The sequence below is a fragment of the Ranitomeya imitator genome, chromosome 5, assembly GCF_032444005.1.
Source record: "Ranitomeya imitator isolate aRanImi1 chromosome 5, aRanImi1.pri, whole genome shotgun sequence".
Lineage (NCBI taxonomy): Eukaryota > Metazoa > Chordata > Amphibia > Anura > Dendrobatidae > Ranitomeya > Ranitomeya imitator.
In genome coordinates this window covers 674413001-674431599 of record NC_091286.1, presented here as the reverse complement: position 1 = coordinate 674431599, position 18599 = coordinate 674413001, and the positions used below count along the sequence as shown (strand labels likewise).

Sequence of the window (18599 nt, the reverse complement as noted above, 5' to 3'; positions counted from 1 at the left end):
CGCTGAGGCTGATTCTGTGCATAGGGTCACTACTGCCTTTCCTGGCTTTCCTATGGTACCCTGCACTGATCTGCGGCGAGCAGACCTCTCTGGGACTAAGTCCATATTTACACACACTGAGCATGCCCAGGGCAAGGTCTCCCATTGGAGGTCGAGGGTCACATGCTCAGGTACTGCAGCGCATCCCATTGGTCCTCCAGGAAGGTCCTGAAAGGGCAAAACTTCGGTAGCAGCTTCCTGTGCTGCAACTATATAAGCTGCGCATGACCGCACGGCCATGCGCTAGTATTGTCTAAACTTATGTGCTTTGCGCCAGTGTGGTCACATGTGTGTGTGTTCAGGGACCCGGCTGAAATAAGCCCCTAGAATGCTGGCTCCTCCGGCGAGGAGATTGAGTCTGAGTGTATTCAGGGACCCGGCTGAAATAAGCCCCTAGAATGCTGGCTCCTCCGGCGAGGAGTTTTGTGTATTTGCGTGACCACTGACTGCTCTCTGTTTGGGCAGTTAGCCTGTGCCTCTGTGGAGTCTAACAGGGCACAGTGCTTTCCTTTCACGGCTACTCAGTGAATTAACTGAGTTAGTCTATACCGCCATATAGCTCCGCCGTTTGCTAGCAGCAGGTACTCCTGCACGGTGGACCCCGGGCTGCGAACGCACCAATATCAATAAACATCTCTATTTACTCGGTGCGTTCCGCTAGCCTTAACACAGTGATACCTCATTTATGTCATTTTTTTAAGTTGACGCTTTTGTACGATAAAAACTATTTTATAGAAAAAATAATTATTTTTGCATCGCTTTATTCTGAGAACTATAACGTTTTTATTTTTTCGCTGATGATGCTGTATTGCAGCTTCTTTTTGGCGGGACAAGATGGCGTTTTCAGCGGTACCATGGTTATTTATATCCATCTTTTTGATCGCGTGTTATACCACTTTTTGTTCAGCGGTATGATAATAAAGCGTTGTTTTTTGCCTCGCTTTTGTTTTTTTACGTTGTTCACTGAAGGGGTTAACTAGTGGGACCATTTTAGAGGTCGGGTCGTTGCGGACGTGCGATACTAAATATGTGTACTTTTATTGTTTGTTTGTTTTTAGATAAAGAAATGTATTTATGGGAACAATTTCTTTTCTTTTTTTTTAGGAATTAATTATTTTTTAAAACATCTGAATATTTTTTTTTACACTATAACATTGACCCGGGGGGCATCATATTATAGTGTAAGATCTCTGATCTGACACTTTGCTGTGCACTGTGCTCTGAGCAGGCACTGGTAAGCCACCTCCCTGCAGGACCTGGATGCAGCCCTGCAGCCATTTTGGATGCGGGGCCTGTAGGGAGAAGAAGGTAGGAGACCCTCGGAGCAACGCTATCATATCACTTTGCTCCGAGGGTGTCAGGGAAGCACGTAGGGAGCCCCCTCTCTGCGCGATGCTTCTCTATACTGCCAGAACACTGCAATCATGTTTGACCGCAAGGTGCCGGGGGTTAATGTGCCGGTGGTCCGTGACCGCTCCTGGCACATAGTGCCAGATGTCAGCTGCGATAGTCAGCTGACATCTGAACACAATCGGCCGCGCTCTCCCCGTGAGCGTGGCTGATCGCTATGACATACTATCCCGTTGGTGGGCATACGGGCCCACCCCACCTCAGCGGGATAGTACATCTAATGTCAGAAAGGCATTAAAGCCTGAGGGGAAAACATCAGTTGTTAGTGATAGGTTGAAGAGATGGGTTAGTGTTGGGATGAAGACTGCTAATGTTGATGATTATGGCTTACACCCAATGAAAACCCAAGAGCATTATCCCATTAAATTGGAATAATTAACAAAAAGCCTCTGCAAAGGCTTCCTAAGCATTTAAAAAGGTCCTTTAGTCTGTTTCAGTAGGCTCCACAATCATGGGGAAGACTGCTGACTTGACAGATGTTCCTAAGGCAGTCATTGGCAAACTTCAAAAGGAGGGTAAGCTACAAAAGGTCATTGCTAAAGAAGCCGGCTGTTCACAGAGGGCTGTATCCAAGCATATTAATGGAAAGTTGAGTGGAAAGAAAAAGTGTGGTAGAAAAAAGTGCACAAGCAACCGGGATAACCGCAGCCTTGATAGGATTGTTAAGAAAAGCTTCACACACAGACGTATCCAGGACATGGGCTGCAAGTGTCTCATTCCTTGCGTCTAGCCACTCATGACTAATAAACAATGTCAGAAGTGTGTTACCTGGGCCAAGGAGAAAAAGAACTAAACTGTTGATCAGTGGTCCAAGGTGTTGTTTTCAGATGAAAGGATATTTTGCATTTCATTTGGAAATCAAGGTCCCAGAGTCTGGAGGAAGAGTGTAAAGGCATACAATCTATGATTCTTGAGGTCTAGTGTGAAGTATCCACAATCAGTGATGGTTTGGGGAGACACGTCATCTGCTGGTGTAAGTCCACGGTCTTTTATCAAGACAAAAGTCAGTGCAGCCGTCTACCAGGAAATTTTAGATCAAGTTATGCTTCCCTCTGCCAACAAGCTTTCTGGAGAGAGAAATATGATTCTCCAGCAGGACTTGGCACCTGTCCACACTGCCAAAAGTATCAGTACCTGGTGTAAAAACAACAGTATCACTGGGCTTGATTGGCAGCAAACTCACCTGACCTTAAACCCATAGAGAATCTATGGGGTATTGGCAAGAGGAAGATGAGAGACACCAGACCCAACAATGCAGATGAGCTGAAGGCTGCTATCAAAGCAACCTGGGCTTCCATAACACCTCAGCAGTGCCTCAGACTGATCGCCTCCATACCAAGCCGCATTGATGCAGTAATTAATGCAAAAGGAGCTCCGACCAAGTATTGAGTGCATTTACTGAACATACATTTCAGTAGGCCAACATTTCGGATTTTAAAATAATTTTTCAAGCTGATGTTATAAAGTATTCTATAAAGTATTCATAACTTATTATAACTTTTGGGTTTTCATTGGCTGTAAGCCATAATCATCAACATTAACAGAAATAAACACTTGAAATAGATCACTCTGTTTGTAATGACTCTATGTAATATATGAGTTTCACTTTTTGTATTGAAGAACTGAAATAAATTAACTTTTTGGCGATATTCTAATTTTGTGAGAAGCGCCTGTAAGTGCACTAAAAGCGGCTGGATGAATGACGATATGGCATTTAAGCAGCAAAGTAAATTGGGAAGTACAGATTATTTTATTATTTTCTTACCATTTCTTGCTTTGGGTAGGTTCTCCTCATAACACAGAAAATCTTCTTATGGCAAGGACTGATATCTTGCCGAGTAGTGGTAAAAAAGAAACAAAAATGGAAAAGTACAACAAGACTATTGGGTGTCTCCTTACTCTTATGGTATGTCACTCTTCATAAGGAGAAACGATACCCCTTAGACCCCAGTCCAGAGCCTCTCATCTAGCCAAATTCGTTCTCATGCTTCGCACTAACGAGGGCCAACAGCCCGAAACACCGTGTCTGCGAATTGAGATACTGATTTGGCGTTTACCCTAAGTCATATTGCATGACTCGTTAAAGAGTTGATTGTGACTTGTAGGATCGCTACTTCCAACAGATGGTGCTATAGAGTTTAAGTCCTCTTTTTCTCAGAAGAAGCAATTTGCATCCTTACTATTAGAGATTTAGATTAAAGATAACAAAGACTTTGGCATGGGTAGGCTACGTTATCCTAAATATAACACAGCCGATATCCGCCGCAAATAAACCAGACTTAGCTCCTGGGCTGGCTCCATGCTTTCCTCAATGACTTATCATGAAAATTTACGTTCATGAGTTAATGTAAATAAAAGATATCATAGTGATAAATGTTAGCAAGTATGAGAGATATATCATATATGTCATGCCTTTTTTATAGGGTACATACATCATTACATTGCTGACATCTGTCTTACGTGACAAGAAACAATTCAAAGTCCCAAAAGAATTTGACCCAAATAATTTCCTCGACTCAAATGGGCAGTTCGTGAAGAATGAAGCCTTCTTGGCATTTTCAGCAGGTATTCGCTTCATACATTTCTTTAGTTCCAGTCACAATTAGGTGCCATTAGCCAAATGGAAGTCTAGAGGAGGACATCATAACCAGACATGAGATTTTCATTGTATGGATGGAATTTTTCAGAGGTAACCTCACCAATATCTTGACACCACTACCTTCTCTGTTTTGCCAACAAAATGGACGAATTAGAACTAATGTGGTTGGAGCATAATTATGACATGGTGGGGATATCTGAGACATGGCTGGATGAGAGCCATGACTGGGCTGTTAACTTGCAGGGCTATAGTCTGTTCAGAAATGACCGTACAGATAAGCGAGGGGGTGGGGTGTGTCTATATGTAAAATTGTCCTTAAAACCCATACTGCGTGATAATATAGGTGAATTTAATGAAAATGTAGAATCCCTGTGGGTGGAGATAAGGGGAGGGGAAAAATAATAAATTACTGATAGGGGTTGGTTCTAAATCTCCAAAAATATTGGAAGCAATGGAGAATATCCTCGTAAAGCAAATAGATGAAGCTGCAGCTCAAGGCGAAGTCATTATTATGGAGGACTTCAACTACCCTGAAATAGATTGAAGAACAGAAACCTGCAGTTCCAGCAAAGGCAATCGGTTTTTGACAACTATGAGAGACAATTACCTTTCACAACTGGTTCAGGACCCAACAAGAAGGGGGGCACTGCTAGACCTAATATTAACCAACAGGCCAGACCGCATATCAAATATAAGGGTTGGGGGTCACTTGGGAAATAGCGATCACAAAATAATAAGTTTTCTTGTATCCTTTAAAAAGATGCGTAATAGAGGGGTTACAAGGACACTAAACTTCAGGAGGGCAAATTTCCAAAGGATGAGAGAGGATCTTGGTGCAATTAACTGGGACGATATCCTGAGACACAAAAATACACAAAGAAAATGGGAGACATTTATTAGCATCCTGGATAGGACCTGTGCACAGTATATACCGTATGGGAATAAACATATTAGAAATAGGAGGAAACCAATATGGCTAAATAGAGCTGTAAGGGGCGCAATAAGTGACAAAAAGAAAGCATTTAGAGAATTAAAGGCAGTAGGTAACGAGGAGGCATTAAATAAATACAGAAAATTAAATAAATTCTGTAAAAAGCAAATCAAGGCAGCAAAGATTGAGACAGAGAGACTCAGTGCCAGAGAGAGTAAAAATAATCCCAAAATATTCTTTAACTATGCAAAATAGTAAGAAACTAAAAAATGATAGTGTTGGCCCCCTTAAAAATAGTCTGGGTGAAATGGTGGATGAGGATGAGGAAAAAGCCAATATGCTAAATGACTTTTTTTCATCAGTATTTACAAAAGAAAATCCAATGTCAGACAAAATGACTAGTGATAAAAATTCCCAATTAAATGTCACCTGCTTAACCCAGCAGGAAGTGCGGCGGCGTCTAAAAATCACTAAAATTGACAAATCTCCGGGCCCGGATGGGATTCACCCTCGAGTACTGCAGGAATTAAGTACAGTCATTGATAGACCATTATTTTTAATCTTTAAAGACTCCATAATAACAGGGTCTGTGCCGCAGGACTGGCGTATAGCAAATGTGGTGCCAATATTCAAAAAGGGGACAAAAACTGAACTCGGAAATTATAGGCCAGTAAGCTTAACCTCTACTGTGGGTAAAATACTGGAGGGCATTCTAAGGGATGATATACTGGAGTATCTGAAGAGGAATAACCTCATGACCCAGTATCAGCACGGGTTTACTAGGGACCGTTCATGTCAGACTAATTTGATCAGTTTCTATGAAGAGGTAAGTTCCGGACTGGACCAAGGGAACCCAGTGGATGTAGTGTATATGGACTTTTCAAAAGCTTTTGATACGGTGCCACACAAAAGGTTGATACATGAAATGAGAATAATGGGGATAGGGGAAAATATGTGTAAGTGGGTTAAGAGCTGGCTCAGGGATAGGAAACAAAGGGTGGTTATTAATGGAGCACACTCAGACTGGGTAGCGGTTAGCAGTGGGGTACCACAGGGGTCAGTATTGGGCCCTCTTCTTTTTAACATATTTATTAATGACCTTGTAGGGGGCATTCAGAGTAGAATTTCAATATTTGCAGATGACACTAAACTCTGCAGGGTAATCAATACAGAGGAGGACAATTTTATATTACAGGATGATTTATGTAAACTAGAAGCTTGGGCTGATAAATGGCAAATGAGCTTTAATGGGGATACATGTAAGGTCATGCACTTGGGTAGAAGTAATAAGATGTATAATTATATGCTTAATTCTAAAACTCTGGGCAAAACCGTTAATGAAAAAGACCTGGGTGTATGGGTGGATGACTAACTCACATTTAGTGGCCAGTGTCAGGCAGCTGCTACAAAGGCAAATAAAATAATAGGATGCATTAAAAGAGGCATAGATGCTCATGAGGAGAACATAATTTTACCAAGTCACTTTTACAAGTCACTAGTTCGACCACACTTAGAATACTGTGCACAGTTCTGGTCTCCGGTGTAAAAGAAATACATAGCTGAACTGGAGCGGGTGCAGAGAAGAGCGACCAAGGTTATTAGAGGACTGGGGGGTCTGCAATACCAAGATAGGTTATTACACTTGGGGCTATTTAGTTTGGAAAAACGAAGACTAAGGGGTGATCTTATGTTAATGTATAAATATATGAGGGGACAGTACAAAGACCTTTCTGATGATCTTTTTAATCATAGACCTGAAACAGGGACAAGGGGGCATCCTCTGCATCTGGAGGAAAGAAGGTTTAAGCATAATAACAGATGCGGGTTCTTTACTGTAAGAGCAGTGAGACTATGGAACTCTCTGCCGTATGATGTTGTAATGAGTGATTCATTACTTAAATTTAAGAGAGGACTGGATACATTTCTGGAAAAGTAAAATGTTACAGGGTATATACACTAGATTCCTTGATAGGGCGCTGATCCAGGGAATTAGTCTGATTGCCGTATGTGGAGGCGGGAAGGAATTTTTTTCCTCAATGTGGAGCTTACTCATTGCTACATGGTTTTATTTTTTTGCCTTCCTCTGGATCAACATGTTAGGGCATGTTAGGTTAGGCTATGGGTTGAACTAGATGGACTTATAGTCTTCCTTCAACCTTAATAACTATGTAATATCTCACTACTAGAAAGACACATCGTAAGGGGGGAATTTTTATGTAGGATGAAAGAGTATATGTAAAGCATGGGAGCAGTGGGTTCCTGATCATTAAAATTCATAAGCTTCTAATTAATTGTTTCTCCAGATTTGGACGTCTCTATAGTTTTAGATGTGCATAAGAGGTCCTTATTAGCTTTAAGAGTAACCTAGACAAAGTCTATCTATCTATCTATCTATCTATCTATCTATCTATCTATTTATCTATCTCATATTTATCTTTCACATCTCTCCATATTTTTATTTTAAAGGATTCACTGTATCTGCAAAGTAATGCAATCATGTCTTTGCTGTCAAATTCATATTTATTGCCTTTGCTTTATTCTGCAGGTCGTAGAGTATGTGCAGGAGAAAATTTGGCCAGAATGGAGCTTTTCCTCTTTTTTACCAGTCTTTTACAGAAATTTACTTTCCGACTTCCTCCTGGGGTCAGTGAGGCAAATCTAACCACAGCTGTTGGATTTACTCGAGCTCCAGTTCCTCAAAAGATTTGTGCTATTCCACGGATCCAAGAAGATGCATAGAAAGCTAGTTATAAAATACATGGGAATATTTGTGAATGATACAGTATCTAGAAAAATTGCACTTGTCTTTAATCTGTGTGTGATGTACAGATGTAAAGCAAAATGAATGCAACACTGTGTCAGCCATTAAACATTATTGTGTGATTGCTTTATAAATGCTAAATTAAGCAAACTTCTAAATAATCTTCATTTGCATAGATCTTTCAGTGGACATTAGGGTTGAGTGACTTTTGTTTTTATAGGATCGGGACGGATTTCACAAAACCCGACTTTTTCAAAAGTCAGGTCGAGTGAAATCAGCCAATCCTATAGAAAAGTCGGGGTCGGGGTCGGCCGAAACACGAAACCCAATGCAGTGCATTGGGTTTCTAATGGTTCCCAGGGTCTGAAGGAGAGGAAACTCTCCTTCAGGCCCTGCGATCCATATTAATGTGTAAAATAAAGAATAAAAATAAAAAATATTGCTATACTCACCCTCGGACGCGCCCTGGTTGTAACCGGGAGCCTTCCTTCCTAAGAATGAGCACCTGAAGGACCTTTCGATGATGTCGCGGCTTGTGATTGGTCGCGTGAGCGGTCACATGGGCGTCACGCGACCAATCACAAGCCACGACGTCATCGAAAGGTCCTTCAAGCGCTGATTCTTAGGAAGGAAGGCTGCGGATTAGAACCAGGGCGCATCCGAGGGTAAGTATATACCTATTAGGAATATACTCACCCTCGGACGCGCCCTCGGACGCTTCCTTCCTAAGAATTAGCGCCTAAAGGACCTTCGATGATGTCGCGGCTTGTGATTGGTCGCGTGATGCCCATGTGACTGCTCACGTGGGCATCACGTGGGCATCTTTATTTTACACTTAAATCTGAATTCCGATACCGATTCCCGATATCTTAAACATATCGGGAATCGGTATTGGAATTCCGATTCCAGTTCAGAAGATCGCCGACCTCATGGCCGACCCCACAAAGGGGTCGGGTCGGGTTTCATGAAACCCGACTTTGCCAAAAGTCGGCGACTTCTGAATCTGGCCGACCCGTTTCGCTCAACCCTAGTGGACATGGTTCAGTGTTATCTCAAGGTACACCAACACTTTTCATAAAACAGACAAATTAAACTGATACCTGTGAATTGTTAGCAATCTAGTGAGCATTTTTAGGAACAACGTTATTTCCTAAAAGGTGCAGAACACAGACACTGTTTTCATAGACCACTATCATCATATTTTTTCTGTGTGCATCACTGGTGATGGAGAAGTTGGACATATAATGCTGTCCAGTCTGGAAATTTGACTGTGCATCCTGTCCCTCCCTGCTTTGGCCATTGGGACAAAAACACCCTTCTAATACTCCCAGTTTACTGCTGAGATCTGCCAGATATAGTTTTACTAGCCCTTATCTACATCTCTTCTCCAGCATGTTAAGCCAGAGTTACACTTGTTTTGATGTCAGACCTTTTCATAATGATTCTTCTGCATTTCGATTTTGTACCATCTCTGCCCTCCTGATTCTACATTGGTAACTTGGACAATCCTGTCAGCCTGCACCACCAGTCAATTGTCTACTCCATGGCCCCAACCCTGGGGACCCTGTGAAAGTACAGATCCCGAAACAAAGGTACAATTTTGAAGGCCAGGACATTATTATTATTATTTATTTTTATAGCACTATTAATTCCATGGTGCTGTACATGAGAAAGGGGTTACATACAGGGTTATAGATATCGTTTACAGTAAACAGGTTTACAGTGACAGACTGGTACAGAGGGGAGAGGACCCTGCCCTTGCGGACTTACATTCTATGGGATAGTGGGGAAGAGACGGAAGGTAGGGGTGAGGCGGCGGCTCTGGCAGCGGTGAGGTAGCGGCTCTGGCGGCGTTGAGGCAGCGAGGCGGCGGCGGTGAGGCTGAGGCAGCGGCGAGGCGGCGGCTTGGTTATTGTAGGCTGTAGGCTTTCCTGAAGAGGTGGGTTTTCAGGTTCCGTCTGGAGGATCTGAGGGTGGTGGATAATCGGACGTGTTGAGGCATGGAATTCCAGAGGATGGGGGATATTAGGGAGAAATCTTGGAGGCGGTTGTGTGAGGAACGAATAAGTGTGGAGGAGGTCTTGGGAGGATCGAAGATTACGTGAGGGAAGATATTGGGAGATTAGTTCAGAGATATAGGGAGGGGACAGGTTGTGAATGGCTTTGTAGATCAGTGTTAGTAGTTTGAACTGGATTTGTTGGGCAATTGGGAGCCAGTGGAGGGATTTGCAGAGGGGAGAAGCAGGGGAGTAGCGAGGAGAGAGGTGGACTAGCCGGGCAGCAGAGTTAAGGACAGACTGGAGTGGTGCAAGAGAGTTAGCTGGGAGGCCACAGAGGAGGGTGTTGCAGTAATCGAGGCGGGAGATGATGAGAGCATGCACAAGAGTTTTGGTAGATTGTGGGCTGAGGAAGGAACGGATTCTAGCAATATTTTTGAGTTGGAGGCGACATGAGGTGGCAAGAGCTTGGACGTGAGGTTTGAAGGACAGTGCAGAGTCGAGAGTTACCCCGAGGCAGCGGATTTCAGGTGCGGGTGAGAGCGTGATGCCATTTACCATAATAGATAGATCAAGTGGGGGGAACACGTGAGGTGGGGAAAAGATGATGAATTCGGTTTTGTCTACATTGAGTTTAATGAAGCGAGAGGTGAAGAAGGAGGATATGGCTGACAGACATTTCGGGATTCTGGACAGCAGAGAGGTGACATCTGGACCAGAGAGGTAGATCTGAGTGTCGTCCGCATACAGGTGGTACTGGATGCCATGGGACTCTATGAGTTGTCCTTGGCCAAGGGTATAGATGGAAAAAAGTAGGGGCCCAAGGACAGAGCCTTGAGGGACTCCAATAGAGAGAGGGCGGGATGAGGAGGTAGTATGGGAGTGGGAAACGCTAAATGTGCGGTTGGATAGGTATGAGGCAATCCAGGATAGCGCAAGGGAAGAGAGAATCTCTAGCAGTAGGCAGTGATCGACTGTGTCGAAAGCAGTGGACAGGTCAAGAAGGAGGAGGATGGAGAACTGTCTGTTAGTTTTGGCTGTGACTAAGTCATTAGTAATTTTTGTCAGGGCAGTTTCGGTGGAGTAGTGGGGGCGGAAGCCAGAATGGAGGTTGTCAAGAAGAGAGTTAGATGAGAGGTGGGAGGAAAGTTGAGCATGGACATGCTTCTCAAGGAGTTTTGAAGCAAACGGGAGCAGTGATATGGGGCAATAGCTGGGCATAGCAGTTGGGTCAAGGTTAGTTTTTTGAGGATGGGTGTGATGGTGGCATGTTTGAAGGCAGAGGGGAAGGTACCGGAAGATAGCGATAGGTTGAAGAGATGGGTTAGAGCTGGAATGAGCATGTTAGTGAGGTTGGGGAGCAGGTGGGAAGGGATGGGGTCAAGTGCACAGGTGGTGAGGTGTGATTTGGAAAGAGGCGAGTAAGCTCTCCTTCAGTGATGTTGGAGAGGGAGGTTATTAGGGAAGGGCAGAGGTCTGGTATATGGAGTGGTTGGGGTGATGGAACAGTAAAGGTTTGCCTTGTTTGGTCGATCTTGTTTTTGAAGTAGGTGGCAAAGTCCTCGGAAGAGATGAAGGGAGTTGGAGGTGGCAGTGGTGGGCAGAGGAGAGAGTTAAATGTGCTGAATAGTTGATTTGGGTTGTAGGATAGTGAAGATACAAGTTTGGTAAAATAGGTCTGTTTAGCGGAGGTGAGGGCTGATTTGAAGTCAAGTGTAGCTTGTTTGAAAGCAGTGAAGTCGTCTGGCAGGCGTGTTTTTTTCCAACGCCGCTCCGCGACCCTGGATGTTTGTCGAAGTTTTTTTGTGATATTGTTATGCCAGGGTTGCCTATTGGTTTGTCGCACTCTGCCATGCATGAGAGGGGCAACTGAGTCTATGGCTGATATGAGGGTGGAGTTATAGGAAACGGTGGCGCTGTCCTTGTCGTGGAGTGAAGATATGGAGGACAGGGGTAGGAAAGAGTCTGAGAGTCTGTGAATGTCTAGGTTTGCGAGGTTTCTGCGAGGATGTGGTAGTGGCTGGACCTGGGGGGCAGGTGAGGAGGACAAGGATGAGAAGGTCAGTAGATGGTGGTCAGATAGGGGGAAGGGAGAGGTTGTGAGATTAGATATGGAACAGAGGCGGGTGAAGAGGAGGTCTAGCGTATGTCCGTCTGTGTGGGTGGCTGTGGAGGACCACTGGGTGAGTCCAATGGATGAAGTAAGGGACAGTAGTTTGGAGGCTGCTGGCTGGTGGGTGTCAGTAGGGATATTAAAGTCGCCCATGATGATGGTGGGGATGTCGGCAGAGAGAAAGTGAAGGAGCCAGGTAGAGAATTGGTCGATGAAGGCAGTGGCTGAGCCAGGTGGTCGGTATATGACAGCCATTTGGAGATTGGAGGGAGCGTAAATACATCCCAGGGATCTGGTAAATGAAGGGGCTAAAGCCAAGCCTGTCTGTTGTAGTCATTATTAAAGCTGCCATGTAATCACAAACAATAGCCCCTTTAAATGTAGCCCTCCTATATGCAAACTCTAGCTGCATTTTTCCTTCTCAGTTTATGCATAACCACGACCTTTCCTCATCTCTATGTTAGTATGTCTATGCTACTCTAAGGCTAAGTTCACACTGCATTCAGTGACTACGTTAACTGGACTACGTTACACCAAAGCATAACGCGGTGTAACGTAGTCCATTAACGGCGCCATTGAATGCAATGTTGGACGCATCTCGCTAGTGCACGCCCACAATGGGCGTGCGCTTGCGATATGTGCCGTCATTTGAGTGACGGACCCGAGACGCGGGCTGCAGCGTTTCCGGGTCCGTCACTGCTAGCGCAGATGGAGCTAGCAGATGCTCCATCTGCGCTACCATGGTGTAGTGCCGGCACTTGCGCTAGCAGCAGCCCGTGAGCTTTTGTGCTGAACGGGCTGCTGCTAACGCAATGTGAACTTAGCCTAAAATTGGAAGTATGAACTTGTTAGCTGACTGAAGCCATATATAGCATATCAGATATATACTGGAGTTACACAGATTATGTGACTGGCACCCTTTATTAGCCAAATCTATTGGCATCAAGAATGTTAGACAATCAACCCCCCATGATTGGCAAGTGTGTGAGTGATTATTTTATCAGTATTTTGCATCTGCACTGTCGCTGCTTATTATCAGGTGGCTTTTCATCATCCAAAAAAACTTTATGACCAGGTATTGGTCATATATATGTATATATATATATATATACAGTGGGGCAAAAAAGTATTTAGTCAGTCAGCAATAGTGCAAGTTCCACCACTTAAAAAGATGAGAGGCGTCTGTAATTTACATCATAGGTAGACCTCCACTATGGAAGACAAACTGAGAAAAAAAAATCCAGAAAATCACATTGTCTGTTTTTTTAACATTTTATTTGCATATTATGGTGGAAAATAAGTATTTGGTCAGAAACAAAATTTCATCTCAATACTTTGAAATATATCCTTTGTTGGCAATGTGTTATGTTTGCTAATGACAGGTGTTATGAAGGCAATCCAGAAACACAGTGTGCTTAGCGATCAGAGCGCACACAGTGATCTGACAAATACCCAAAAATACAAGAACGAGCTCTGAGACGTGGAAACTCTGTAGACTGCACACCTGATCCTATCCTAAACACAACTAAAAGCGGCTGTGGATTGCGCCTAACAACTACCTAGGCAACTCGGCACAGCCTAAGAAACTAGCTAGCCTGAAAATAGAAAAATAGGCCTGACTTGCCCCAGAGAAATTCCCCAAAGGAAAAGGCAGCCCCCCACATATAATGACTGTGAGTAAGATGAAAAGACAAAACGTAGGGATGAAATAGATTCAGCAAAGTGGGGCCCGATATTCTAGGACAGAGCGAGGACAGTAAAGCGAACTTTGCAGTCTACAAAAAACCCTAAAGCAAAACCACGCAAAGGAGGCAAAAAAAAAACCCACCGTGCCGAACTAACGGCACGGCGGTACACCCTTTGCGTCTCAGAGCTTCCAGCAAAACAAAAGACAAGCTGGACAGAAAAAAAGCAACAAAAAAGCAAAAAGCACTTAGCTATACAGAGCAGCAGGTCACAGGAACAATCAGGAGAAGCTCAGATCCAACATTGAAACATTGACAAGGAGCAAGGATAGCAGCATCAGGCGGAGTTAAGTAATGAAGCAGTTAACGAGCTCACCAGAACACCTGAGGGAGGAAGCTCAGAAGCTGCAGTACCACTTGTGACCACAGGAGTGAATTCAGCCACAGAATTCACAACAGTACCCCCCCCTTGAGGAGGGGTCACCGAACCCTCACCAGAGCCCCCAGGCCGACCAGGATGAGCCGCATGAAAGGCACGAACAAGATCGGAAGCATGAACATCAGAGGCAAAAACCCAGGAATTATCTTCCTGAGCATAACCCTTCCATTTAACCAGATACTGGAGTTTCCGTCTAGAAACACGAGAATCCAAAATCTTCTCCACAATATACTCCAATTCCCCCTCCACCAAAACCGGGGCAGGAGGCTCAACAGATGGAACCATAGGTGCCACGTATCTCCGCAACAACGACCTATGGAATACATTATGTATGGAAAAGGAGTCTGGGAGGGTAAAACGAAAAGACACAGGATGGAGAACCTCAGAAATCCTATACGGACCAATAAAATGAGGTTTAAATTTAGGAGAGGAAACCTTCATAGGAATATGACGAGAAGATAACCAAACCAGATCCCCAACACGAAGTCGGGGACCCACACGGCGTCTGCGATTAGCGAAAAGTTGAGCTTTCTCCTGGGACAAGATCAAATTGTCCACTACCTGAGTCCAGATCTGCTGCAACCTATCCACCACAGAATCCACACCAGGACAGTCCGAAGACTCAACCTGTCCTGAAGAGAAACGAGGATGGAACCCAGAATTGCAAAAAAATGGAGAAACCAAGGTAGCCGAGCTGGCCCGATTATTAAGGGCGAACTCAGCCAACGGCAAAAAGGACACCCAATCATCCTAGTCTGCAGAAACAAAACATCTCAGATATGTTTCCAAGGTCTGATTGGTTCGTTCGGTCTGGCCATTAGTCTGAGGATGGAAAGCCGAGGAAAAGGATAGGTCAATGCCCATCCTACCACAAAAGGCTCGCCAAAACCTTGAAACAAACTGGGAACCTCTGTCAGAAACAATATTCTCAGGAATGCCATGCAACCGAACCACATGCTGAAAGAACAAAGGTACCAAATCAGAGGAGGAAGGCAATTTAGCCAAGGGCACCAGATGGACCATTTTAGAAAAGCGATCACAGACCACCCAAATGACTGACATCTTTTGAGAAACGGGAAGGTCAGAAATGAAATCCATCGAAATATGTGTCCAAGGCCTCTTTGGGACCGGCAAGGGCAAAAGCAACCCACTGGCACGAGAACAGCAGGGCTTAGCCCTAGCACAAATCCCACAGGACTGCACAAAAGTACGTACATCCCGTGACAGAGATGGCCACCAGAAGGATCTAGCCACTAACTCTGTGGTACCAAAGATTCCAGGATGACCAGCCAACACCGAACAAGTTCAGAGATAAGTTTATTAGTCCACCTATCAGGGACGAACAGTTTCTCTGCTGGACAACGATCAGGTTTATTCGCCTGAAATTTTTGCAGCACCCGCCGCAAATCAGGGGAGATGGCAGACACAATGACTCCTTCCTTGAGGATACCCGCTGGCTCAGATAAACCCGGAGAGTCGGGCACAAAACTCCTAGACAGAGCATCCGCCTTCACATTTTTAGAGCCCAGAAGGTACGAAATCACAAAGTCGAAGCGGGCAAAAAATAACGACCAACGGGCCTGTCTAGGATTCAAGTGCTTGGCAGACTCGAGATAAGTCAAGTTCTTATGATCAGTCAATACCACCACGCGATGCTTAGCTACTTCAAGTCAATGACGCCACTCCTCGAATGCCCACTTCATGGCCAGCAACTCTCGATTGCCCACATCATAATTACGCTCAGCGGGCGAAAACTTCCTGGAAAAGAAAGCACATGGTTTCATCACTGAGCAATCAGAACCTCTCTGTGACAAAACCGCCCCTGCTCCAATCTCAGAAGCATCAACCTCGACCTGGAACGGAAGAGAAACATCTGGCTGACACAACACAGGGGCAGAACAAAAACGACGCTTCAACTCCTGAAAAGCTTCCACAGCAGCAGAAGACCAATTAACCAAATCAGCACCCTTCTTGGTCAAATCGGTCAATGGTTTGGCAATGCTAGAAAAATTACAGATGAAGCGACGATAAAAATTAGCAAAGCCCAGGAACTTTTGCAGACTTTTCAGAGATGTCGGCTGAATCCAATCCTGGATGGCTTGGACCTTAACTGGATCCATCTCGATAGTAGAAGGGGTAAAGATGAACCCAAAAAAGGAAACTTTCTGCACACCGAAGAGACACTTTGATCCCTTCACAAACAAAGAGTTAGCACGCAGGACCTGAAAAACCATTCTGACCTGCTTCACATGAGACTCCCAATCATCTGAGAAGATCAAAATGTCATCCAAGTAAACAATCAGGAATTTATCCAGATACTCACGGAAGATGTCATGCATAAAAGACTGAAACACAGATGGAGCATTGGCAAGTCCGAACGGCATCACTAGATACTCAAAATGACCCTCGGGCGTATTGAATGCAGTTTTCCATTCATCTCCTTGCCTGATTCTCACCAGATTATACGCACCACGAAGATCTATCTTAGTGAACCAACTAGCCCCCTTAATCCGAGCAAACAAGTCAGATAACAATGGCAAGGGATACTGAAATTTAACAGTGATCTTATTAAGAAGGCGGTAATCAATACACGGTCTCAGCGAACCATCCTTCTTGGCTACAAAGAAGAACCCTGCTCCCAGTGGTGATGACGATGGGCGAATATGTCCCTTCTCCAGGGATTCCTTCACATAACTGCGCATAGCGGCGTGTTCGGGCACGGATAAATAAAATAATCGACCTTTAGGGAATTTACTACCAGGAATCAAATTGATAGCACAATCACAATCCCTATGCGGAGGTAGAGCATCGGACTTGGGCTCTTCAAATACATCCTGATAATCAGACAAGAACTCTGGGACTTCAGAAGGGGTGGATGACGAAATCGACAAAAATGGAACATCACCATGTACCCCCTGACAACCCCAGCTGGATACCGACATGGAATTCCAATCCAATACTGGATTATGGGTTTGTAGCCATGGCAACCCCAACACGACCACATCATGCAGATTATGCAACACCAGAAAGCGAATAACTTCCTGATGTGTAGGAGCCATGCACATGGTCAGCTGGGCCCAGTATTGAGGTTTATTCTTGGCCAAAGGTGTAGCATCAATTCCTCTCAATGGAATAGGACACCGCAAAGGCTCCAAGAAAAACCCACAACGTTTAGCATAATCCAAATCCATCAGATTCAGGGCAGCGCCCGAATCCACAAACGCCATGACAGAAAACGACGACAAAGAGCATATCAAGGTAATGGACAGAAGGAATTTGGACTGTACAGTACCAATGACGGCAGACCTAGCGGACCGCTTAGTGCGCTTAGGACAATCAGAAATAGCATGAGTGGAATCACCACAGTAGAAACACAGCCCATTCAGACGTCTGTATTCCTGCCGTTCAACTCTAGTCATAGTCCTATCGCACTGCATAGGCTCAGGTTTAACCTCAGGCAGTACCGCCAAATGGTGCACAGATTTACGCTCGCGCAAGCGTCGACCAATCTGAATGGCCAAAGACAAAGACTCATTCAAACCAGCAGGCATAGGAAATCCCACCATGACATCCTTAAGAGCCTCAGAGAGACCCTTTCTGAACAAAGCTGCTGTTAGGACTGGCGGAACGCACCAAGACAGATGGTATAGATGCGTTCGCAGTCCGGGGTCCACCGTGCAGGTGAAAACCTGCTGCTAGCAATTAGCAGACTATATGGCGGTACACTAGAGTATACACGCGTGGGTTAACCTCACCCAGCGTGAAAGAAGCAATCCTGTTAAGGCACAGGACCGCGGTACCGCACCTAAAGCGCGAGCAAGTAGTCAGCGAACTTAACCCCAACTGGGATTGAAGTCCGATTAGACCCTTGCTGGCGCAACACCGCAACTGGGTGTGAAAAGAAACAGAAGAGCATGCAGTGCCGCACTGACGAACGCCACTAACTACCCAGGCTTGGGTAAGGAAAGCACAGAGGAAGTGCACGGCGCCGTACTGGCGGTCACAGCAACTGGACGCTATAATGTGTGACTAGTGCTGTAGGATAAGTCGGGCGCTAGGTAGCAGCCATACACCTTCCGCAAACAGTCATACTATAGGGTAGGGGTATCCAAGGACGACTTGCACTCACAACATACACACATTAGCAATTGTTTGACAATACTAGCGCATGGCCGTGCGGTCATGCGCAGTTTATATAGCAGCAGCACAGGAAGTGGCCACAGCACTTTTGCCCTTCTAGGACCTGCCAAGAGGACCAATGGAATGTGCTGCAGAGCCTGAGCACATGACCCTCGATCTCCAACGGGAGACCTTACGCTGGGCATGCTCAGTACATGCAGACAAGGACTTAGTCCCAGAGAAGTCCGCTCGCTGCTGACCAGCACTGACTTTAATGGCAGAGACTGGAGAAGCAGCAGTAACTCTCAGAACAGAGTGAGAATGAGCAAGACGCTGGGACCGACGTCCTTGCTGAGCAGGCTCCACTGCGGCTGGACAAGAATGGGAGACCGCAGCGGAAGTGGCTCGAGATTCCCCCTGTGCAGAAGCGGGAACTCGACCCCTAACAGCTGCCAGCGCAGATTCATTCCACTGAGTGAGTACTGACCATTTCCTAAATTTCTGAC

General features: G+C 45.0%; 1 protein-coding gene across 1 annotated transcript in view; it reads left to right on the top strand.

Annotated features, from left to right (window-relative positions):
- Positions 1 to 8153, top strand: part of LOC138680973 (cytochrome P450 2K4-like) — an 89634-nt gene extending 81481 nt beyond the window's left edge. Inside the window, exons 8-9 of the mRNA XM_069768159.1 lie at positions 3873 to 4014; positions 7525 to 8153. Coding sequence (XP_069624260.1) covers positions 3873 to 4014; positions 7525 to 7718 — 336 coding nt within the window. The 3' untranslated portion in view covers positions 7719 to 8153. The remainder of the gene's footprint in view (positions 1 to 3872; positions 4015 to 7524) is intronic.
- The last annotated feature ends 10446 nt before the right edge of the window (positions 8154 to 18599 follow it).